The 26,445-nt window shown below is 39.0% G+C and overlaps 1 protein-coding gene across 1 annotated transcript in view; it reads left to right on the top strand.

The window, feature by feature from the left end:
- Positions 1-23,960, top strand: part of CDH2 (cadherin 2) — a 259,546-nt gene extending 235,586 nt beyond the window's left edge. Inside the window, exons 15-16 of the mRNA XM_049900351.1 lie at positions 9,369-9,533; positions 22,510-23,960. Of these exons, the coding sequence (XP_049756308.1) occupies positions 9,369-9,533; positions 22,510-22,716 (372 nt within the window). The 3' untranslated portion in view covers positions 22,717-23,960. The remainder of the gene's footprint in view (positions 1-9,368; positions 9,534-22,509) is intronic.
- The last annotated feature ends 2,485 nt before the right edge of the window (positions 23,961-26,445 follow it).

The following is a 26,445-nucleotide window of genomic DNA, read 5'->3' as shown; positions in this document are numbered from 1 at the left end:
TGGCTATAGAACAGGCAAAGCATAAGACCCAATTAATTGGTCAAGCATGGCTTGCAAAATTGAGCACATTTTGACCCTGACAAAGTTAGAATCTGGAGAAGCAATCTAAGCAGCCAAGATATTTTTTAAAAAGTCTTAAGTATGCAATCTGGATAACAGGAACTAAACTCCAGGCAGGATGCCTAGACAGAGAGGGAAGGCACGACCAAGCCAGATACTGTCCTAAATCATGGGATCTCTTTAGCCAGGAACACTCTCTGTATTTCTTGCTAATCTTAGGAACCAACTTCAGTGTGAATAACCAAGCCCAACCATCTGACTCAAGGGGAGAAAGAAGCTGGATGATAACCGTGGTATATTTGAGTCTGAAATAATTGTTTTACAAAATTGTCCTGTTTTATAAGCAAATGAACAGATGGCTGAATCTGGACAAAACTATGGAGGCCACTTTCAACATTTTTGCTTTTGGCTAAGGCACTCTGTTAATGGTGTTCCCAAGTTATTCATGTGTTTACACTCACCTGCAAATTATAGTGTATGTTAGTTATTGGAAGAGTGACACTGGTTTTGTTGAAGTTTCACCAGGAGTTGGTTTAGCACATTTTCATTCTCTTTTTACATGTTGTTCTCAAAATATTTATGGCCAGATGATACACATCGGTAGACATATAGCCAACACGGATTCCGAACTGGTCAGCACCCACGCCCTACTGGTGCTAAAATATTTTGAATGAGCACATAATTTGCATGTGACTATTCTTGTTATTCCTCTTACTTCATGCAAATGAACACAATTTATCTTATGTAACTCATTTAATATCCATTCTTCCTGACTATAAAGTTTAACACATTTAATTATAGAGGAATGGAATATTATCAATATCCCAAAAATAACAGTGAATGCCAACTATGTGTTAGCACTATAAAGGGGGAAGAAAAAAGTTAAGACAGTAAATGCCATAGGCCAAAGTTTGACCATTTGGCCAACCCCACCCATTGACTGTATAAATAAAGTTTTATTGGGACACGTCCCTGCCTATTGTCTGTGTAACATCTGTAGCAGCTTTTGTACTGCAGCCTCAGAGTTGAGACATCATTACAGAGACTCTGTATCCCACAAAGTCTAAAATATTTACTGTCTGGCCTTTACAGAAAAAGTTTGTCAACTACTGCTGTAAACATAATTCATTAATAAAATTCTTGTTAGTTTTTTTTTGCTAATCAGTAGACTGAATAACCTTAAGGTTAGCACAGGAAATGTGTATAATCTGCCCAAAGTCACACGGCTAAAATATGATGGAGCCAAGCATTGAATCAAGGCTCTGTAGTTTCAGAACCCATCTTTTTTAATCACAGTATTATGCTCTTTACTGTATTTAGTTTATCTGTAATAAATGTACCCTAAAACAAAGAATATATGTCTTTAGGAAATTCCGGAACCATGTGGCACGTACTAGGAAAAGATTTTGATGTTCTGTCATCATTGTCCCAACCGTGGTCGTGTTTTTATTGCCTATTTATAGATTTCCTCCAAGGTAGAATCATAGGTCATGTTAAAATAGAATGACTTTGATCTTTGTCAGAGCAGTGACATTTTTATTTTTTGTAAAGAGAAGTTGGAGCGTAGAGTAAGAATGTGGACCTGAAGATGCATCTAGATAGCTGCATTTTTTGTCTCCCAGGACAGACAATGCCTGAGAGAGTTAAGATTTGTGTTAATGTTTGTAGGGCTCTAACTTGCACTGCAAAAAAGATAGGAAATTATAACTATTAAGAGAAAAAGTTCGTATTTTAGGAGAAAAATCATCTTTTTGAAGCCCTGTTACTCTGCTAGATCCTAATGGCTCAGTGCCTGGCATCCCCACTTCTTCCGCCAACACCTCCTTCACAGCTACTCACTCCTTCACTTCCCATATATTTGGTAATAATTTGGGTGTTATGTTCAATTTTCAGGATTTTTAAACATGGCCTTTTTAAAAGACATTCGACTCAAAGCACTGTGAGGTTAGTAACAGTCTCTGACCCAGAAGACTCAGGAAGGTTTTTTGTTGAATCAAATTTAACTGAAGAGTATTTGCTGCATTTGTCCGAAAGAATATGCCATACATGGTACAATGGGAAATAAGTTGTGATAAAGCTTCAGCATTCCCAGTCTCTGAAACAAAACCATTATTTTTACCAAAGAATGAACCTTCAGGTCATGCATAATTCTGAAACAGGTAGTAGCATTTTATCAGAAGCTGTGACAGGGTAGCATTGCCACTAAACCACAGAAGCAGAAACAATGAATGTGTTCCCTCTTAGGAGAAATTTGGCTATTACCTCATGAGAAGTGGAAAGCTAGCTATTCGGTGAAATTAAAATGTACAGTATGTGACAGTAGAGAACAGAGGCTGTTTATCTGTATATTTTAAGTTCCCAAATTATTTTATCTCTAGTAGGGCTATGATTCAAATTAGAAAAGCTTTTAGCACATCTTTTGTTTTGGGGGGCTTCAGTAATCCAAAGAATCTACTTAGCTTTCCACATCACTCCACCTGTGTAGATAGTTACCCTCATAACTGTATTTCCTGAGGAAGAAAATCAGATCGTAATGTGATTTACATAAAGTTTGCAAGGGTATTTAACTTACTTGTCAGCAGTTGTATGGTAATGTGTTGACACCTTATCACTATTTTATTCAGTTATTTTAATGCCAGGAGCTATAGAGGGTAAGATAATGATGTTGTTCTATTCCACCCCCTTTTCCTTTTTGTGCTTGTCTGAAGAGTTTCTTGCCTATGCCCGTCAGCTTTTATCCAGATACTTTTTTTTTTCCTTCAGAATTTTGTCCATTTGCTTTCATGCTTGTGTTCTTATTTCTCTCAGTTGCTCCCTTTTAAAACATTAAAAATGTTTACCTTATCTAGCAAGTGACTTTAAAATTCCCACATATATAAGGTAAACATTTTTAATGTTTTAAAAGGGAGCAATTGAGAGAAATAAGAACACAAACATGAAAGTAAATGGACAAAATTCTGAAGGAAAAAACAAAAGTAAAAGGGAAAATGTCCCCCTTAACAAGCCTAAGACATAGCAAAACTCACCAGTATCTTCTATCACGGGTTCTAACCAGTGGAGGCTGGTAAAGGACCATGAACTTTGAGTACCCCAGTGTGACTCACCCTTGCTGGCCTTCATTGAAGACTCCTTCTTGGCCAAAAATTTAAAACACTCTGCACATGGACCCATTCCATCCTATCCAGAGTGCTGGATCTCGGCACTTGATTAGCATAACCACCTTGAACTCCCCCTCCTAGCACCCTTGACATTTTCCCCCTCAGCAAACTATTTTGTGAATTTCTTCACTGGCATGGGGCAAAAAGACTCAGCCTTTTGTTTCTGGTAAAATCTCCCTTTATTCCTTTGCCACTGCTTATCTAAGTCAGAGCTAGAGTAATTAATAGAATGGGAAAATAGTACCCACTTAGAAGGATTTTTGCTAGAATTTTATGAGATACCACAGGGGAAAGTACCTAATGTAGTTCTGACAGATAATGGAAAGCAGGTAAACGTTGATTTCCTTCTTTCATGCCCTCAGAGCTAAAACCACATCTGGCACCCAGTAAACAAACAAACAAAAAAAAGATAACTGCCGTTAAATTGATTCTGACCCTATAGGACAGAACAGCATAACCTGACCCTACTAATGCCAGTAAATTCCATTAATCCTTAAACTAGCCTCAACTAGATTTGGCCTACCCTGCATGGACAGAAGGGCCCGCTGTGACTGCTAATTGACCTCAACAGAGGATGCAGTAACAGGAGGAACGAATCAGAAGGAAAACCATCACCTGACTGTATTCCGAAGCAAAGGTCCGACAAGAACCACATTACCTCCTGTTTCCTGGCTACCTTCTGGAATTTTCCCTCTCCAGTATGCCTGCGTGGCCACAATCTTGCTACCCACATCACATATAAACCCTGCTTACGTAGCTTGGGGAGCCAGATCTGAGGAGCTTCCTCCTGTCTCCTTGCTCTGTGCATTGGAGTAAAGTTACTTTCTCTTTCTCAAAGACCCGTGTCCAGATGATTGGCCAGTCTGAGCACGCCAGACGAAGACCCACCTTCCCAGGTTCGGTAACAGTAGAACTGCCCCATAGGGTTTCTAAGAAGCGGCTGGTGGATTCAAACTGCTAGCTTTTTGGTTAGCAGCCGAGCTCTTAACCACTACACCACCAGATGTGCCCCTTAAATACCTGGGGAACTATAAATGAATGTTTTCGTGGCTCCCTGAAAGGGATAGACTGCATAATTCTGTAGATTCTACCTGCAGTGTAGCTTTCTACTATTTTTACCTGGGATTCCAGAACTTCAGTTTCTACTGATGCAGCATTTTGTTTTATTTTATTTTATCTTATTTTGTTTTATTTCAGTGTAACCAAATGCCCTAAGGTAGTTCCTGCTATCATTTTCTGAACCGATTTATAAATCATTGCCAGTCAGTGAAATTCAACAAGAAAAGCTAGAACCAGAGCTTTAGCTGCTGACTTACCTTCAGACCCACTCTCCCAGAATTGTATCACCCTGAAGACATTTTAAATTATAGACACAAAATTTTTTAAGTTAATATTCTAAAAAGCCTAATTCCACACCTACTTCTAGTGGTCATTGCTAAGTAACACATATCCAGACATTAGTTAAAACAAAATTTTTTTTCAGCCTTCCTTTGAAAGTTAAATTACTTTAGGAAATTTACACTGTAAAGGTTGACAAACATAAGAGAATTTTCAGATCTACTTTTTATGAAAAGAATTTTAGAAACCAAATAAAGATTCCCTGCTGGATTGTTCCTTTATGATCTACAGAAATAAAGCCATGAACCCACTGACTTTGAGAATGTTTTTAGTCTCTGTAATTCTCTTTCTAATTCTCATTCTACATATTGTAATTTGTGTGTTTAAGTAGAGCATTATGGGATTTTAAATATGTATAATTCAGGAGGTTCACATAGGCTGAGCACTTATCAAAAGGCCTAAAATTGGACCCTCAGATTAGGACCCCTGTCATATAACACAGATGGAGGTCAACAGGAAAGCCAGTCCCTGGAACCCAAGGACATGTTCACTCTGCCCCCCAGCCACCAGATTCAGATTTTTATAGCCCACGCTTAGAATAGACAAGGGGAAACCAACACAGAGACACTCTAAGCAGTGTTTTGTGACCCAGATTCTAGCTTTCTGTAAGTCAGGAGATGTCTGCCTCTTTTTAGATACCAGCATAACTGATGACTATGACACATTATCAGTCTGAGGGACTTAACATTGCAGTGGTTCTCAGTGATGAGCCTGGGGGCCTTCCCCTAGACCTGTCTCCCAGTTGTCAATTACTGCTATCGAGTATAATGTGATCAACTCACCTCTCCTTGAATTGGTGACTCTTTTGAACACCTGGCATGCATATCATAAAAAAGTGGAGAATATATTCAATACTTTGTTTAATTAGCACATTCTATGGGCCTGACTCATTGATGGTGGAGAAGACTGAACAAGACTAAAGACGTTTTAAGACTGTTGCTCTTACGAGAATAGAAAACGGATATCAAAAGAAAGAAAAAAGCCATAAATTAATATGCTGTTATAGAACTGTGTTGCCTCTACATTGACAGCTGAAGCAGGTTAGGTGCAGGTGCTGTCCTTGTCCATGGGGGGCAGCTGCCATCAGCTGCAGCAAATAGTTACGTCGGAACGTAGGCTCCTTTTTGCCATATCTTCTGAAGTGCAGGTGAAATGTCCAAACATGTAGATGTCGGCAACTGGCACTTATGCAAAATTGTTAAAACACTGTTGGCCAAGCAAAATGCACTTGTGTTTGCAACCTGTGGGTACAGTTTGAGCTGTATAAGAAATCAGGGCAGAGAGGTTCTTTCCAGGTAAGGAATAGCCTGAGCAAAGCCCACATGCCTCTTCTATCTCTGGTTTTACTACAGGCATTCCTTTAATATTCTTACATTGTCATCCTGAACTGTCATATAAATATATCAAGGACCATCAAGGACTATGGCACCAAGTAAGACTCAGAGAGATCCAATTACCTATTTTCATGCAATTCAGACTTCTAATAAAGAATTTTCACCCTCAGAGTAGAAGGATTTATTAACTGTCAAAAGTGTACTTACCACCTATCTGTCCCTTTCTATGGAAGAGCTTCAGTCATTGTTACAACACATACTTATTCATGGTTAGTACCCTATGTTATGCTTGGTAGTTATGCGATTAAACCTGCACTGGAAAAACATGCTTCTTAGTGTGGGAGCATTCAAAATCCTTTAAATAAATCCCTCTTTTTACTTTGTGTAGCATTTTAACATTTCAAAGGCGTTCACATCATTTTATTCCTCTAAGATAGTCTATAAATAACCTCAATTATAAATTCTGTAAAGTTTAAAACAGCACATTCGTGCAAGATCAAGATATTTGCACTCAGGTTTTGTTGGGGTGAGGTGAAATACTCTCTTCTGGAGGAGACACAACAACATTCCAGTGCCTTTGCTCATGCCTTAGCTTCTTCCATGATGGTCCTGTCTCACTAGCTAGTCCATGCCTGGAAACCCTGGTGGCATAGTGGTTAAGTGCTACGACTGTTAACCACAAAGGTTGGCAGTTCGAATCTACCAGGCAGTCCTTGGAAACCCTGTGGGGCAGTTCTACTCTGTCCTATAAGGTTGCTGTGAGTCAGAATTGACTCAATGGTAATGAGTGCCTTGTTCAAGGTGCAAAATATCAAGCCAGTTTTCCCTCCCTGAACATTTTATGCCTTGGGATATAACAACCTTACATACACCTACTGTTTCTGCTCCTCCCCCTCCTTTCATATCACATCATTTGCCCCTGAGGTGAGGAGCTTGTCTATCACAGTACCTCCGTACCCTCATCTGTGAGGTTAGCTGGCTCTCTTGGTAAGGAACTATATTGAGTGAGTGTTGCCAGAATCAGAGTATATCAAGGAGCAGAGAGTTAAGTCTTAAAGGTTCTGAAATTAGACACACCCGATTTGATTACCATCTTAATTAGACACTGTCTCTGTGACCTTGGGCTAGTTATTCAAGCTTTCCGAGTCTGTTTCTTCATCTAAAATGATGATTGTCTTAGTTTCTTAGGGTTGCAACAACAAATTACCGTAAACGTGGTGTTTAAAACAACAGGAACTTACTTTATCACAGTTCTGGAGGCCAAAAGTCTGAAATCAAGAGTTTGTTGGGATCAGTTCCTTCTGAAGACTCCATGGGAGAATTCGTCCCGTGCCTCTCTCTAAGCTTTTGATGATTGCTGGCAACTCTTGGCATTCCTTGGCTTGTAGACCATCACTGCAGTCTCTGCCTTCATTTTCACATCACTTTCTCCCTCCTGTTCTCTGCATCTGTGAGCACCCTGCCCTTCCTCATATTAGGACCCTAATCAGGCTCTAGGAAAAAACCCACCTTAAATTCTGGACCATCTCATCTCAAGATCTTTCATTACATATGCAAAGACCCTATTTCCAAATACAGTCCTCTCACAGGCATCAGTGGTTAGAACTTGAACATGTCTTTTTGAGGTATACAATTCAGCCCACTACCATAGTGATAAAAGTCTTCACAGATTTGTCAGAAAGTATTGGTGAGAAAACAAGAGCCAAGTATGTTGTCTGGCACATAGTAAGTATTCCATGAATGTCAGTGGCCTTTTCTCCCCTCTGTCTTACATTTTTTTCATTGTTCCTCACATTCCATCTGTCTCGTTCACTGCTCTCTGAATTCTACCTTGTAACTCAGACTCAAGGAGCCCTGATGGCACAATGTTTAAATGCTTGACTGCTAACCGGAAGGTTGGCAGTTCGAACCCACCAGCTGCTCTGTGGAAGAATAGACCTGGCCATCTGCTCGTGTAAAGATCACAGCCTAGGAAACTTGACGGGGCAATTCTACTCTGTGATATAGGGTCACTATAAATCAGAATTAACTCAAAGGCACCCAAAGACAACTCAGACTTGACACACTTTCATAGGTAACTGTGAAAAGAGCCAGCCTTCAGAGTCTAGTAGATGTGAAGTCAGAGACATTTCTGTCTCTTAGTAGTTCTGGGACATTTGAGACTCAGTTCTCTCATCTCCTAAATGGGGATAATAAAACTTAAAATCACACAGTGCTGTTCAGATGACTGAATGAGTGAACACAGGGAAAGCACCTGGAACATTGCCAGAATGTGGTAAATGTTCCTGTGTTCAATAAGTCAAAACTACTAACAGTACTGGTACTGGAAAGGGCTTTAGGCTGTTTTGGACAGATAGATGAAGCCTGAACTGAGAAGAGTACCACAAAATTTGTACTTTCTATAAATGTCAGTGTTAAACTGCAGAATATTGGTTAAGCTGAGGATATGGTATTTTATATCACTAGAATTTAGAGGTTTGAAAACTACAAAGTATTTGCTCAGCCCTAAAATTGTGATGCAGTCCTACATTATAGTCGGTTTCTTTATACATTCCTGTCCAGCTGGCTGATGCGAAAGCTGAAAATAGTTCTGAGGGCCCGACCTGTGCACACAGTGTCCACTGTCTTCATCACAAGCTCTGTTCTGCACGTCTGAAAGCGGACAGGCTATTTTTCCAAGGTATTCCCACGCAGCTGCCTTGGAGGAGAATCCAGAGTCTTCCAGGTCTAGCACCACTATATCAAGGGTGGACAAATGTTTTCTTTAAAGGGCCAGAGAGTAAATATTTCGTATTTTGTAGGCTACATCCAGTTTCTGTGGCGTATCCTCCTTTGTTTTGTTTTTTATAACCTTTTAAAGACGTTGAAGTCATCCTTAGAGAAAAATAGGCCATAGGTCAGACTGAGCCTGCAGACCATGGTTTGCTGAGTTCTGCTCTAGACCAAGGAGGAAGGACTGAAAGGTGGCTTTGAAACCCACTGTCCTAATAAACTAATCCCTTTCTTTAGGGAAAGGGAAAAAGAACCTCATTTTTTTTCTTCCTCATATTAAAGACATTATGTTAGTATCTTTACTTTGGTGTAACTAGATTTTCTAGTCAATTTTCAGCCATTTATAATGGTACTTCCTCTCGCTGCATTCCGCATTGGAAAATGATGAGGAACATTGTAAAGCAGATGGAGCACAGACTGCAGAAATGAAAAGCACAGAAGAAAGAACTGTGTGAAAGAAATATTTAATCATAACATGAAAAAATCATAGTGGCAACTTTTCCATTATGGTAAATCTCACTCATCTCTATGCATTTTGGGTATGTGTTTAAAAACAAAAGTTGTAATTTTCCTTCTTTATTCCCATCTCCATTTTCCTCACAATTCCAGTGGATGTGATATGAGTTTTTGATTTTGGTTTTCATAGGACTATGACTTAAGCCAGCTCCAGCAGCCTGATACTGTGGAGCCTGATGCCATCAAACCTGTTGGAATCCGACGACTGGATGAGAGACCCATCCACGCAGAGCCCCAGTACCCAGTCAGATCTGCAGCCCCTCACCCTGGGGACATCGGGGACTTCATTAATGAGGTAAAAAGAGAGACTCCCTTTACAAGGGTTTTTTCTTTTTTCTGTAATGCTAACTGTTAGATCTGTGTAGGCCACAAACTCTTTGGAATATAGCTAAGTAGTTGCTTAAAATGCACGTGTGTTTCTTAAGTTTATCTCTGTGTGAAAGTAAATATGGCTTTAGTAAAAGAGAACAAACTTAATTGCTCTGATGAACCAAAAAGGGATCGATCAATTAATAGTCTGCATTTGTAAAATTACATTCATCGATTCTTATCTATTAGTCACACCATCCCCAAGAAGGGTTTTTTCTTAGCTTACAAGAAATAAACTAAGAAAATTATAGTGTATTCTAATTTCATTTACTGTCACTGATAAAAGTAACAATAAAAAACAAAAAAAACCCAAACCCATTGCTGTCAAGTCGATTCCTACTCATAGCAACCCTATAGGACAGAGTGGAACTGCCCCATGGGGTTTCCAAAGAGCTCTTGGTGGATTAGAACTGCTGACCTTTTGGTCAGCAGCTGTAGTGCTTAACCACTATACCACCAGGTTTCCAGAGTAACAATAGTTCACTTTAATTTTCTTCACATGTTATTCTTTGAATCCCACAAATGGTGAGAATGCAGTGCCTACCAAATAACTGGAGAGTTCCATCAAGTGAGATTAGTTGGCAGAGCAGCTAAATTAAATACTATGTGATTTAAATACTTGTCTAGTTGAAGAGTTTTAAGAGCTTTCTTAAGAGGAAGCTAATTTTCTGTTGAATGTAACAGATGTGATTTTCAGTGTGAAAATTATTATGGCATTCTTTTATTCATTACTGACCAAGAGTTCTGCTACACTTAATACCCACATTTTGAAGGAAAATGATTTATGCTGCTTCTTTAGATCATGTCTATCATTTTACTGTAATTTAACTTTTGAATTTTTTGTTGTATGTGTAACAGCATGATACGTATTGTTATTGATTTTGAGTATATGCCAGGACTTCAGTTCTCTGGCCATATCCTCCTTCTCAAGTATCTCCAAGATTAGAATTGTTTCTGCTGCACTTCAGAGTGGAATATATGTCGTATATGGCCTTTGGAAACCCTGGTGGCATAGTGGTTAAGAGCTACGCCTGCTAACCAAAAGGTCGGCAGTTCGAATCCACCAGGCGCCCCTTGGAAACCCTGTGGCGCAGTTCTGCTCTGTCCGATAGGGTCACTATGAGTCAGAATCAACTCGACTACAACAAATTTTGGTTTTATGTGGCCTTTAGTCATGCATTGATAAGACTCTTAGTTCCTGGGCTTCCTTGAAATAGTGGTATAATATGTATACATAATCAACCTGCCTTAGCTTTTTAGATGCACTTAGAGCTTGTAGAAAAAGTTTTAAAACAAAGTTGGAATAATTATCTCTGGGAAACCCTGGTGGTGTAGTGGTTAAGAGCTACAGCTGCTAACCAAAAGATCGGCAGGTCAAAGCCACCAGGCGCTCCTCTGAAACTCTGTGGGGCAGTTTACTTTGTTCTATAGGGTCACTATGAGTCAAAATCGACTCGACGGCAGTGGGTTTGGTTTTTTGGTTTTCTAACAACTATACATTACTGTATTCCTAAAATAATATGCTGCTTTCTGAATGTATGTATTCACTTCTGTTAAATAGTTAATAGGTTATATTCTAGTAAAAGGAGATGGAAGGGAAAAACAACAAAATGCCTGTTACTCTTTTATCAACAAAAATATGTCCTGATTTTGCAGCTATTAGCCTGGTTAAGGGAATTTGCTGAAATTTATACATATGGCTAGGCCTTTTAGAACATGTAAGAGTGCCTGGTGATTATACTTCTAATTTAGCCTTTGCCATTATGAGAAATTATTTTGTTATTCTTATATGGCTGTTGGTTTCAAGATACAGTGAATCTTTTGAATGTTAGTGTAGGAGTTGGTCTTTTTTAAAACCAGGAATTCTGGTGTCAGTGAAATTCAACCAATACTCATGACTGTGTCTGCCTGTCCCTAAAGTGTTGGTGTTACATGGGTTTCCATCCCTGGCCCTCTCCTCTTCTCAGTGATAATGTTCATACTCCTAAGCATCATTGATAAGACCTTTCCTAATCTAATTTCTCCCTTTTCCCTTACCACATCCCATTCCTGTGCTGCAGCCCCACTGAACTGTTTGTATTTCCTCAAAACCATCACACTTTTGAACATATAGTAACTTCTGCAAGGCTCTTGCTCTCTTGGCTACCTGGAAAGCTCCCACTTAGCCTTCAGGATTCCCTTCTCTGTGAAGCCTCCTATGATGCCTCTGGAAAGCATTACCAAGACAGTTCCTTCAGGTGCTTCTCAACATGTCCTGCATTCCTCTGTCACAGCCTCACCAGCCAGGTTGTACAGCTGTCAACGTTCCTCTCTCCCACTTGAGCATATGAGTTCTCTCCAGGATGGGGATGATTTCTTATTCCTTTGTATTCCGAGCTAAGTATGTAGCCTAGCTCCTTGTTGTTTTCAGGAATCATAAGTACCATGGCAGGTGTATAGGGCATGAATGAAGCTTTGGGCACCACCCACTTTGCAGTGACTGGGATTGAGGAGCCCAAGTCTGGAGCCTTTCACTCTGTTGTGCTAATTGCATTCAGAAGATTCATATGTGGGTTGTTCTGAGTTTGTGTTTTCGTTCGTTATTCTTTATGCATTTGTGTTTATGACTGTGTATGTTCAATGATTTTATTTGTTTTTTTCCAAATTAACTGCATTTTCTTCTGTGGATAGAGAAGAGTATCAGATCAATAAGATTCAGTTGCCCAACGCTTCAAATGTTACAGTAGAAAGAGTTACAGTAGGAATTTCCATGTAGAATTCCTTTTTCCTAAAACAATACCCAGGTACGCTGGATAAAGAGCGGCATAACGAAATAACGAACACCTGTAATTACTTACACGAAAAACTTCGTCCCAGACAACTGACTTGCAAATTAACTTCTAGAATACGATCGATTCATAATTTGAGGACTGTCTGCATACGTTAAAAATGGCTCATTTGCTAACCATCTCAAGTTTGGTTTAGGATCGTTCATTCAGCAAATAACTATTGAATGTCTACCGTGTGTAAGATAACTGTGCCAGCAGTATATAGACAAGGAAATGAATTAGGCATAAATTCTCTTTATGTGTATTTCCTACTCTGTTGCTCATACAATCTGTAAAATTCAAATGGTCCAGCATCTAAAGTTTCTTTGCCAGACATAAATGGCCCTTGTGGTCTAGTCCTTACTTCTTGTTCCAGTTCCACCTTGGGCCCCTCCCCAGCAACAGAAAACTCCTCTTATATTTTACAGGCTTAGCTTGTAAGTCTGTGCTGGTGCCTGTTTACATGTTGATCTTTTCGCCTGGAAGGCCCTTTCCCCTTTTTCTAGATGTGGTTTCCTTTGGAAGGCCTTGGCCTACCCACAAAGAGGGAGGCATACAGAGTATGCCATCTAGTCGGAATCCCGTCGTGCCTACAACTCAACTCCCTTCATAATACCTACTCCCTTCGAAATACCTACCTATCCCACAGTTCCCTTCTGCCTCTCCTGAGCCTTTCCATAGTCCAAGGGAAGAGGCACATGTCCCTGGAGCTGCAGTGTGGGGCACATCGGTTTGGTGAGTAAGCGAATGGGTGAAAGGCTCAGACTTGGGAGTTGTTCACTAAAAGGTGAACACTGAATTCATGAAATTGAATGTGAGATACAGAAATGTGGAGTAGGAGAAAGAGGACCAAGAATCTATACCCAGGGAGAGATGGGTCTACAATTGGAGATAGGAAGAAAGTCTAAGGGGCCTAAAGGGTCACAGAACACAGCTAAACAGAGGGTTTCAAGGAGATGATGGTCAGTTCTTTGAAAGTTATGGTCAGTCCTGTAGGAAAGTTCAAGGGGATGAAAACTGTCAAAAAGCCTCAGCCATTCATAGCTTTCAAAAGCACCGTCTAAGATACCCAGTAACATTTGTTCAGTATCTTTCTGTAACTGGATGAGCAAGAATAAATACACACAATGTCTTAAAACAGTTGAAACCACCTAGAAAAAATTCAAGCACGTTTTATAAGTGCATTTAAAATGCACACAGATTTATTTTCTCCAAGTCTTATTTGATTTTGCGAGTACCAAATGTTCCAAAGGAAGAATAATATAGTGGTGATTGTAATTGGAGGGCTTTTTATAGATGTAAGGTATAGGTAAGCTCATGAGAACATTTTCTAGTTTGTTTATTTAAATAATGAATGAATGTTACCTTGAATCTTAAAAATGATAACTTATTTCCAGTCTAGTAGGTAGAGTAAAAGAAGGCACACATTTTTTCAATTTTAACTGCAGAATTTTATTCTATTTTCAGGTTTTTAAACATGACTCTCAAAGGGTGAAAAGTTGTAACAAATTTTTAATCTCAGCCCGACAGTAGATATTAGCATACCTACAATAACTTTACTAATCCTATATATTTATTTATCTCAGAAGTATAAAAACTAAGTGCATATTTCTTTTAAAAGACCAACTTTTGATTCATGTCATTTAAAAATTTATAGAAGAACTTGAGAAAGAGTTTAAACAGAGAAGAAAATATTCTTTGATGGTTATGAGTGGGGGAGGGAGAGAGAGAGGTATTCACTAATTAGATAGTAGATAAGAACTATCTTAGGTTAAGGGAAAGACAACACACAATACAGGAGAGGGAGAGGTCAGCACAACTGGACTAAACCAAAAGCAAAGAAGTTTCCTGAATAAACTGAATGCTTCAAAGGCCAGCATAGCAGGGGCAGGGGTTTGGGGGCCGTGGTTTCAGGGGACATCTAAGTCAGTTGGCATAATAAAATCTATTAAGAAAACATTCTGCCTCCCACTTTGGAGAGTGGCATCTGGGGTTTTAAACGCTAGCAAGAGGCCGTCTAAGATGCATCAATTGGTCTCAACCCACCTGGAACAAAGGAGAATGAAGAACACCAAGGTCACAAGGTAATTATGAGCCCAAGAGACAGAAAGGGCCACGTAAACCAGAGACTACATCAGCCTGAGACCCGAAGAACTAGATGTTGCCAGGCTACAGCCGATGACTGCCCTGTCAGGGAACACAACAGAGAACCCCTGAGGGAGCAGGAGAGCAGTGGGATGCAGGCCCCATATTCTCATAATAAGACCAGACTTAATGGTCTGACTGAGACTAGAAGGACCCTGGTGGTCGTGGCCCCCAGACCTTCTGTTAGCCCAGGACAGGAACCATTCCCAAAGCCAACTCTTCAGACAGGGATTGGACTGGACAATGGGATAGAAAAAGATGCTGGTGAAGAATGAGCTTCTTGGATCAAGTAGACACTTGAGACTATATTGGCATGTCCTATCTGGAGGGGAGATGAGAGGCCAGAGGGGGTCGGGAGCTGGCGGAATGGGCATGAAAAGAGAGAGTGGAGGGAAGGAGCAGACTGTCTCATTAAGGGGAGAGCAATTAAGAGTATATAGCAAGGCGTACATAAATTTTTGTATGAGAGACTGCCTTGATTTGTAAACTTTCACTGAAAGCACAATAAAAATTCAAAAAAAAAAACATAGAAGTTTCTTTTAGAGCAACTTGTTTGAACAGAAGTTTACAACTTTGCTTTTTTGTCCCATTCATTAAATTTAACTGTATTCTTTAAAATATCCACTCATGGAAACCCTGGTGGCGTAGTGGTTAAGTGCTACGGCTGCTAACCAAGAGGTCGGCAGTTCAAATCCTCCAGGTGCTCCTTGGAAACTCTATGGGGCATTTATACTCTATCCTGTAGGGTCGTTATGAGTTGGAATCGACTCGATGGTGGTGGGTTTTTGGGTTTTATCCACTCTTACAGGAGTTGGGCATGTATTTGAGTTAAAATCCAGCAGCCTCACGGAACAGTCCTGTGACCTTGGACAAGTTATTTAGCCTCTTGGATTTCCAGTTTTCTTATTTGCAAAAAGGGGGATAATAATAGAACCTCCTTTTAAGGTTGCCATAGGGATTAATTAAGGTAGTCCATGTAGAGTAATTACTAAGTGTGTGGCACATAGTAAAACTCCTTAATTTTTGTTGTTGTTGTTGTTAGGTGCCGTCAAGTCGATTCTGACTCATATCGACCCTATAGGACAGAGTAGAAGTGCCCCCGTAGGGTTTCCAAGTAGTGGCTGGTGGATTTGAACTGCAGACCTTTTGGTTAGCAGCTGAGCTCTTAACCACTATGCCACCAAGTCTCCTAATTATTATTACTGTCATAATAATTATTACAAGCAAGTTATCCTTCCGGAGTAAAAAGCTGTGCACTGTCCTCTAATTGTAAATAAAACCATTAAAATCCTCTCCTTCCAAAAAAAATTTCTTTAAATAAAATAAAATTTCCAAAAAGGGAAGTGGTAATGTTGGCTTGATCAGCCACAGAACACTACCACAGTGAAAAAACATGGATTACTTTTATTTCCACATGTGCGTTAGACATAGAACTTAGTTTCTTCTAAAAGTAAATATAAATATGAAGAGGATGCTGAAGGGAAAAAATGAAGTCCAGGGCAGCACTACAGACTTATCTTCTAGAATGGACAAAGTGTCCATCATAGATCAAGTATGTGATACCTACCATATACCAGCTTTGTGTTGGACATCAGGATATTAAATGAACACAAAACAACTTCTGCAGAAAGGGATGTCACAACCTAGTGCATGGTGATAAAAGTATAAACCAAGTCCTTCTGGATCACACAAGACAGGAGTTACTTGCAGTCATAGTTGGGAAAAATCCATGCATTAGAAATGACTGTTGGGCTTTAAAGGACGGGTGGATAGACAGATGGATGGACGGATGGATGGATGTTCATCAGGTAGAAAAAAACAAAGGGAATTACATTTCAACTAAAAGGAAAAGAATAAAAAAATACTGTAGAGTCACACAAGAATTTTGGGCTGTTGGGATGTCGTGTTGTTGCCGTCAAGTCAGTTCCAACTAATGGCGACCCCACGTGTGCAGAGTAGAGCTGCTCCATAGGGTTTTCAAGGCTGTGACCTTTCAGAAGCAGATTGCCAGGCCTGTCTTCTGAGGCATCTCTGGGTGGATTCAAATTGGCAGCCTTTTGGCTGGTGGTTCAGCACTTTAACTGTTTGCACCACCCCGCCATCTGTATATTTGGGCAATGGTGAGTAATTCAGTTGTGGTTGCTGGGGCCAAGAACAGCTGAGATGGAAAAGGTGGGTCAGGCTGGGTTTACCAAATGTTCTTCTAAAGAGCTGTGACTTTATCCTGTAGGTTACCCAAATATCAGGCATTTGAGTAATACTTCCTAGTTTTTTTTTCCATATCTGCACACATCTTCTATAATTATTGCTTACATTTCTAATCAATTTTTAACTTAAGGAAATTGTTTTCAAGTATTCGTACATCAATTAAAAATCATCTTGCATATCCCCAGGGGAACTCCTCCCTTATTTGAGAAACCCTGTTATACGTGGTGGAGAGCAATCAGAAAATTTACTTGGGAGAGAAACCAAGAGCGGTTTTCAGGAAAGAAGCAAGAATATACTGGGGACAAGACAACCTGATAAAGAGGCTTTTGCTGTGGTCCAGGCAGGATATAATGAGGTCTGGAACTAAAGCGGTGGCACCAAGGCTACAGAAGACAGTGAATTTAAGGAAATCAATAGGACCTCTTTGCTCTTATATCATTTATCTGTTCCCTCACTGAAGAATGTGAGATTTTATAGTCCCATAAAAGCATGTAAAGCACAAGATCAGAAGTCTATAAATATCAGCTCAGCACGAATTCAGCCAGAACCACAGATCTTTCACTCCGCAGAAACTCAAATTATAGAAAGTAGTTCAAATTTATCCAGAGTTCAAGATCTGCCTCTCCAGGAGAAATGAACCCAGAGCATATTTTTCTAGATTTAGTCAACACAGAAGATGGGAAGAAAGAAACACCCAAAGTTAATTTGTAAATTTGGCAACAGTATGTTACCCATCACGTGAAATGATGTCTGTCTTAGTTATCCTAGTGCTGCTTAACAGAAATACTACAAGTGGATGACTTTAACAAAGAGAAATTTATTCTCTGACAGTCTGGGGAGCTAGCTCCAGGGGGAGGCTTTCTCTCTCTGCTTTCTCTCTCTGTCAGCTCTGGGGGAAGGTCTTTGTCATCAGTCTTCCCCTGGTCTAGGAGCTTCTCTATGCAGGAACCCCGGGTCTAAAGGATATGCTCTGCACTAGGCACTGCTTTCTGGGAGGTATGAAGTATCTACTGGATTCTCTCTTTTATATCTCAGAGGAGATTGACTTAAAACACAACCTACTCTTGTAGATTGCATCCTGCCTCATTAACATAATTGCCTCTAATTCTGCATTATTAACATCATAGAGGTAGAATTTACAACTCATAGGAAAATCACGTCAGATGACAGAATGGTGGACAATCACACAATCCTGGGAATCATGACCTAGCCAAGTTGACAGATATTTTTGGAGGACACAATTCAATTCCTAACAGTGTCCAAACACTCTGTGGTTATACGTATGGTCACTGTCAGTTTCCCTTGATGATGACCTTTCTAAAATTACTGAAATGTTACCAAGAATTTATATAATAGCTTTTCCGGAAGAGTCGTATTTTATTGTCAGATAAAAATCAGTCCTATCCAAGTGGAAGAGGTTTAAAGTACTTAACCTTCTGCCTAGAAAGATGGCTTGCCACAGAATTCTTGAAAAGTTCAGTGGTTTTTGCCTTTTTGTGATTATTACAGCCTAAGACAATGTGGGAAACCCTGGTGGCGTCGTGCTTAAGTGCTACAGCTGCTAACCAAAGGGTCAGCAGTTCGAATCCACCAGGCGCTCCTTGAAAACTCAGTGGGCAATTCTGTAGTGTCCTATAGGGTCGCTATGAGTCAGATAGGACTCTGTCCTATAGGGTTGCTATGAGTTGGAATCGACTCCACGACACTGGGTTTGGTTTTTGGTTTTAAGACAATGTGGGGTGCTCTAGTGTGCCACAGTCATCTCTAATGGATTCTGTGGCCTTCACTTCTTTGTTAAAGGAGTGAAGAAAACAGACTTAAAAACCACCAGGCTGATAAGAAAGCCAAGGCAGGTGCTATTTAAAAAAAAAAAAAAGGAATGGAAAGGAATATTTTTGAGAACCTCAAAAGCGGGTATAGGAATAGATTATCACCAGCGTTCTATTTATTTTAAGCAGTTAAATAGGTGGTGTAGAAAGGTGGTGAAAAGTCAGGGGGTCTTGAACCCAACAGTGAAGACCAGACAGTTTCTTAGCATCTGTTCACAGGAAACAGCAGCGTGGGCATTGAGTACAGATGCAATTGAGGCCTGTTGGGGCAAACGTTAGTCTTGACTTTTCCATATTTCCAGTGTGGTTCTGACGCCATAAGGATGGAGCAGAGCTCTGCATGTATTTTCATTTTAAAATTGCATTGTGAAAAAGCAGATGACTGAACATAGTGACCTTGGCCATGGTCTCTCCTGTCTGTATTATAAAGCAACACTTAAGGTCATAATGAAAATTTAATACTTGTTTCCAGAGGCCCATTCTCCTTATTGTCAGGAATTTCCTCAATTTTTCTTGATTTTCCCTTCATATCTTTCTTTGGGGTCCAGTTCTTGTTCTGGCCCAAGCTAGACAGTGCTGAGCTAGAGGAATTGCCTTTTGCTTCAATTTGCAGTTGCTAGATGTTGTAGGGAACAGGTGTACATGCTAATACTGTGAACATATACTCTAGGAGGGCAGGCATTGATCTAGCTTATTCATACGTGGGTCTCTAGCAGAAAGTAGAATACGTAACAATGATTGATAAAAACATGCCTGAATTGAATAAAAAATGCAAACAAAATGAATAAAGTCATATTCTTTGCCTTTGCTTACTAAAGCTACAGTAACTAACAACTGTGAAGTATTGGCGGCCTGCAATAACAAAAGTCCATTTCTCGTTCAAGTTGTATGTCGACTCTATGTCGTCAGTGACTCTGTTCCTAATCCGCGTGTGTTCTTGATTTCAGGATCCAGGTTAAAATAGAAACCCCATGTGGGCCAGGCCCTTCTCCTGGCACAGGAGAGAAGAAGGAGACAACTGCGGGGGGAGACACATTAGAGAGAGTTTTAAAGACTACTCTTAATGTCTACCTACATTTCCCTGGGCAAGCCAGTCACATAGCCATGCCTGACAGTGGGTTGGCGAAGTAAACCCTGACACCAGCATTTACTTACGGTCACACAGCTGCAGGTGTGGGATCTGTGAGTGGCCTACGCAGAAAGGGAAGAGAATCACGGAAACCAACAGCACAGCCTTCCACAAAAGGGAACTGTGAATTTTGAGAAGTTGGAGTGTGTGATTCTCAGTCTTAGCAGCATGGCATTATAGCTTTTTCTAAAAATATGATAAAGAAAATCCTATCAAAAATTATTTATGTCATATATATTGAAGTAGTTTGCTAGAGACTTGCTTTATTTTCTTCTGCACATGCTTTTCTGTATTATAAATAGCATAACCTAACCTAGGGAAAGGTGATGCTTAATTAAATGGTTAGAGTTGTTGCTAAGAGATATTTGGAGATTGGAAAAATGGTTGTGTGTACTTCTGTCTCTCATTTTTGATCAAAGTCAAGCAGTTGCCATTTTGTTTTTTAAAATATTATAACCAAAAAAAAAAAAACTTTGCCACCGAGTTGATTTTGAATTCACAGCGGCCCTATAGGACAGAGGAGAACTGCCCCATAGGGTTTCCAAGGAACAGCTGGTGGATTTAAACTACCAACCTTTTGGTGAGCAGCCATAGCTCTTAACCACAGCACCACAAGCAGCTGCCTTTTTTTTTTTTTTTTTTTAATATTATGTCTTCCCATTTTTTGTTTTGTTTTCTTCCAAATTCCAAAGCAGGAAAATGTCCTTGAAACTTAAAAGTTGAAAAGAAAAATAATAATAGTGTTCACTGAGTTCCAATATATGCCAGCGAGCCCTGGTGGCACAGTGGTTAAATGTTCCCCTGCTAATCAAGGGGTTGGCAGTTTGAATCCACCAGCCACTCCTTAGAAACCCAGTGGGATGGTTTTGCCGCATAGGGTCGCTATGAGTTGGAATCAACTCAGTGGCAACGAGTTTGTTCTTTTTTTTCTTTTGATTAACATGTGCCAGGTATTATGATGAACGCTTGACACCTTTTACCTCATTTGGTCTCTGTAGTAATCATTATTACGATCACAGGTGAAGATCAGGAAACCAAAACTGATAATGCTTAGCGAAGGTCACTCAGCTGACACAGTGTCCAGCTGAGATGTGAACCCAGAATCTTATCTCTTAGCCACCGTACCATGCTGACTTACCTTAATTTTTGTCCCCTTTTCCCTCTTCTTCCTCCGTAAACTTAAAAGAATAAATAAATCAATATATGCTAATTAAAAAAAACACATATGTGTACTCATAAAATACATGTAAAAATTGATCTCTGAAGCAGCACAGGCCTTGACATGTCCTAGATAAGTGAGGCCACAATAAACCCGCCAGTGTTCAGAAAGCAACATTGTGGGAAGAGAGAATGATTGCCTGGCTTACCTTGGAGTTGTTGTTAGGTGCTGTCGAGTCAATTTCTACTTATAGCAACCCTGTGTGACAGAGTAGAACTGCTCCACAGGGCCATTTACTAGGCTGTAATCTTTATGGGAACAGATGGCAAGATCTTTCTCACGCAGAACTGCTGGGTGGGTTCGAACCACTACCCGTTCATTTAGCAGCCGAACACTTAAGTGTTGCACCACCAGGGCTCCTCTACCTTGGAGTACTAGAATGAAACTGGAAACATTTTTAAAGGAAATGGCAAAAGAATGTGATATTAAATCCTTAAAATTTTTGTAGAACATCATTATGAATTAACCTGCAGATACTTGAATTTGACTCTAAAAAGCATCTTTTTGCAAGAGTTAAGAATATAGATAACTCCTTTGTTATTATTTTTTTTTTAATTTTTTAAGAAACCAGATATACAGGCTCTTTTAGATTGATAAGATTGCCCCCCAATATTTATATATACAGACATTGCATTATGACTTTTCTGTGGTCTATGAAAGACAGACGTTACCCTATTGTTAAAAAAAAAAAAACTTGTTCACATTTCTTCAATTAACTTATATTGTAATCACATCTGTCCTGTGTTCATTTTTACGTTGATATACTTTCAATTTCAGGTCAAATACGGTGCCAATTCCTGTTCAAACTCCTAGTTCTTAATGCTAGTCTGAATTAATCTCCCCCCCTCCACCAGCATCCTAATGATTTTTGCCTAGACTTCATAGTTTTGCTATTTGTTTATCATTTGCTTCACACTGTATTAAAGCGTGTCGTGCAGGATTATGAAGAAAGTACCTTCATTTTTATGTCCTTCCGTTTGAGTATAATTTCTGTTCAGCGTGTTAACTGTCGGCATTCCCTGACCCTAACCCTGACCCTGAACATGATTTCACAGCCGTCTGTACTATTCCCTGTAACCAATTCCACCTATAATTACTCATTGAAAACTGGTCTTGCCCAATGGACACAGATGCCTTTATCAGACTTCTTCTCGATAGTAGCAGTGCTATAAATGTTGAACTAATGAATGAATTGATTTTTATAATAATTGCCATGATATAATTTAGCTTATATTTAAAAGAGAAAGGATCTTTAAAAAAAAAAAAAAAACTAGCAGTCACATTCTGCAGATTATGTTATTTAAGGTCATCCTCCCTTCTCGTAGTTGGCCGCCGACTTCTACCACCTGTCAAACATATTCTCCAGTTAACCCCCTCTCACCGTATGCCCTGGCCTCACTGAACTAGACTTCTTAGGATTATCTCTTTGCAGAAGAAAAACATATGTTTTTGTCTAACTTTCAAACATAGTGATAAGTCTCATTTTATGTTGTGAGAAAGAATGAAAAGGTGTTTGTAGCCCTCTTTTAATTTTCTTTTTTTTTTTTTTTCTTTCCAAATTTTAGGGCCTTAAAGCTGCTGACAATGACCCCACAGCTCCGCCCTATGACTCCCTCTTAGTCTTTGATTACGAAGGCAGTGGTTCCACCGCCGGGTCCTTGAGCTCCCTAAATTCCTCAAGTAGTGGTGGCGAGCAGGACTATGATTACCTGAACGACTGGGGGCCCCGGTTCAAGAAACTGGCTGACATGTACGGCGGAGGTGATGACTGAACTTCAGGGTGAACTCGGGTTTTGGACAAGTACAAACATTTCAACTGATATTCCCAAAAAGCATACAGAAGCTAGGCTTTAACTTTGTAGTCTACTAGCACAGTGCTTGCTGGAGGCTTGGCATAGGCTGCAAACCAATTTGGGCTCAGAGGGAATATCAGTGATCCAACACTGTTTGGAAAAACACTGAGCTCAGTTACACTTGAATTTTACAGTACAGAAGCACTGGGATTTTATGTGCCTTTTTGTACCTTTTTCAGATTGGAATTAGTTTTATGTTTAAGGCTTTAATGGTACTGATTTCTGAAACAATAAGTAAAAGACAAAATATTTTGTGGCGGGAGCAGTAAATTAAACCACAATATGCTTCAACATGCTTTTGTTACATTGCGTTTGCTTTTATTAAAATTCAGAATGAAACAAACCAACAAACAAAAACTCATGGAACGGTTTTATTATCTTGGGGGATGAGACCATGAGATTGGAAAATGTACATTACTTCTAGTTTTAGACTATAGATTTTTTTTTTCCCCACTAAAATCTTAAAACTTACCACAGCTGGTTGCAAATAAAGGGAGTTTTCATATCACCAATTTGTAGCAAAATTGAATTTTTTCATAAACTAGAATGTTAGACACATTTTGGTCTTAATCCATGTACACTTTTTTATTTACTGTATTTTTTCCACTTCACTGTAAAAATGTATGTGTACATAATGTTTTATTGGCATAGCCGTCTATGGAGAAGTACAGAAACTTCAGAACATGTGTGTGTATTATTTGGACTATGGATTTCAGGTTTTTTGCATGTTTATATCTTCCGTTATCGATAAAGTATTTGCAAAACAAAGTGACATTTGGTTCAATTGTTGAGCTGTAGTTAGAATACTCAATTTTTAATTTTTAAAAATTTTTTTTTAATTTTTTATTTTCTTTTTTGTTTGGGGAGGGAGAAAAGTTCTTAGCACAAATGTTTTACATAATTTGTACCAAAAAAAAAACAAAACAAAACAAAAAAAAAGGAAAGAAAAGAAAGGGGTGGCCTGACACTGGTGGCACTACTAAGTGTGTGTTTTTTAAAAAAGTAAAATGAAAAAAAAAAAAAAGCTTTTAAACTGGAGAGTCTCCTGACAACAGCTTTGCCTCTGTATTGTGTACCAGAATATAAATGATACACTTCTGACCCCAGCGTTCTGAATAAAATGCTAATTTTGGATCTGGTGACTGGTTTGAACTTTTTCTTTTCTACTTAAGCTGTCCTGAATGTTGCAAAAATTGCATTGAAAATAACAGTACAGAAGTGTGCATTTGTTCTTGCACCATTCCACAGTGCAAGCCTTAGTGTGACAACTGGGTACAGTGAGCAGCAGAGAGAATCAGTTTGGATCTCCTGATTGTCAGAGAAGATAAACATCAAGTGATGCGGGAATAGACCACAGTGGTAGTGATAGAAAGTCACGTACTGTAACTTCAGTGAACTCTCATGTAATTCTTGAAATAACTTTTTCATTTCTTTCGGGTCAAGCTAGTGGCTCTACTGACTCTGTCTAGTGGGCCTTTTCCCCTTAGATCACCAGCACAGGAAAACCTCAGTAAAATGGGCATAGGACTGGGCCCAGGAAGCAGCAGTCAACACACCTTGAATTCTCACACAATTCACTGAAGCCATTGTTTCATCTACTTAGTGAAGCATTACATTTGACTGACTTTTATTTATTCATTTGACCAATTGCTTTAGCTTGGCATAGTCATAAAAACGAAAAAAAAAAACACAAAAAACCTGTTGCTGCCGAGTCAATTTCAACTCACAGCGACTCTGTAGGATAGAGTAGAACTGTCCCATAGGGTTTCCACAGGGCAGCTGTTGGGTTTGAACTGCCAGGCTTTTGGTGAGCAGCCATAGCTCTTTAACCATTCACCACCAGGGCTCAGGTGTAGTCACAAAGGACCAAAAAAGGAAATGATCTTACTAGATTTTGTAAAATTCTTCATGTATCTTACTATGATTCATAAGTGAATTTGAAGAGACTTGGAGGAATTCTCACTGTATTTTTTCTGTTTGCTTCATAATCATCATTGCACCATATATTCCTATACTGCACACTTTGAAAACCACATACACAGTATATTGGCTCTAATTAACTCCATGCGTTTTGATTAACATAAAGGTGATTTTGTATTAGACAGTGAAATTTACTTTTCTATTGATTCACCCTGTAGGCAGTACTTTCTTGTTACTTCTCTAATCATTGAATGCCAAAGCTTGCCTCGGGGAATTTCCATAATTACCGAATTCACAAATTGGAATAGTCTTTTCTAAAATTGATTCTTAGACTGTGCCTCCATGTTGTTGTACACCCAAATGAAAGCTGAGCTTTTTGAATTCAAACATCACAACATTTAACGTTTACATCATTTCAATAAACACTCTTTTCTAATTATTTTCTTATGGCTGATGTACAGTCACAGGCTATAGTTTATGTGTAAGCTGTAAGCATTCGTGATAAGCATTTTATATATATATAATCAGTAAATAATGTTAATATTTTTCACAACCTTTTTTTTTTTTTTTTTGCATAAGTAATTCATGACCATATTTCCTTTAAGGAATTTCTGTTAGCAGCTTGTTGTGTAATTTTCAGTTCTTTTTCCCAAAAGCATTTACAGACTTACTTTCATAAAGCTTTTATTTTGTTTCATTTTGATGAAAATGGGGTCGTATATTATGTATTAGTCTGTAACTTGCCTTTTCCACTAAGAGTATGTCTTGGAAATATTTTCATATTAGTATATATGTACATCTACCTCATTCTTTTTAACTGCCACATAGCATTCCATAATATGGACTTAGAGTTCACTTAACCATTTCCTAATTAATTGGTTCTTTTCCTTTTTTTTTTTTTTACTATTAAAAACAATGCTACAATAAACATCCTTGTACATGTCTTTTTGCCTGGAAGTCTTTCTCTAAATTAGATGCCTAGAGATGGAATGGCCGGATTAAAGAATGTGGAGAGAAGTTAATTAAATATGGGCGAAATTATAAATGTTTTAACATGGCTTCAAAGTGTCTTTTAGCTAAAAGAAGAGATTTTCTAAAAGCCAGGAACTTATTTGGTAGAAGGATTTTATGCAGTTCAAAATAGTAACCAAAAAATGTAAGACAATTAAGCCAAGACCTTATTCTTTTTTTCTTTGGAAGTTAGCCTTTGAGTCAGGCCACAGTACTAGTTTCAAGTACTTTGTAAAATGAGTGTAACCATGCGATGTAATAAACTGATGTTGAAAACTCTATTTATGAATGTGGTTTTTGGACCCCAGCCAGAAACATGTTTTCCTAGGCTGTTCTGGTAATTTGGATCTCTACTGCAATATTGGTGGTGAACAAACATGCTTACAGATAGCCAGAATCCATATATATGGGTTGTTCTCCATGATAAAAGCATATGCATTTTACATTTTTAAAGAATTAATAGATATATTTGAGGATACTTAGGCTTCCTATCCAATACTATCTCTCACTTTTTCAGATTTTCTTTTATATACTTTAATAGCATTTTATTACCCAGATAAGACCTTTCCAAATTGCCCTAAATTACTCTCCCAACAACACTATACAAAAATCTATTTGCCCTCATGCTTAACAGTCCTGGCCATTACCCATGTCTGAAGGTTTTATCAATATGACAGGCCACAAAATATACTTCATGTTAACTATGACATTCCTGAT

Source organism: Elephas maximus, chromosome 11 (assembly GCF_024166365.1).
Source record: "Elephas maximus indicus isolate mEleMax1 chromosome 11, mEleMax1 primary haplotype, whole genome shotgun sequence".
Lineage (NCBI taxonomy): Eukaryota > Metazoa > Chordata > Mammalia > Proboscidea > Elephantidae > Elephas > Elephas maximus.
Note: the sequence above shows the minus strand (reverse complement) of the source record. Positions and strands in the feature narration are given on the sequence as shown.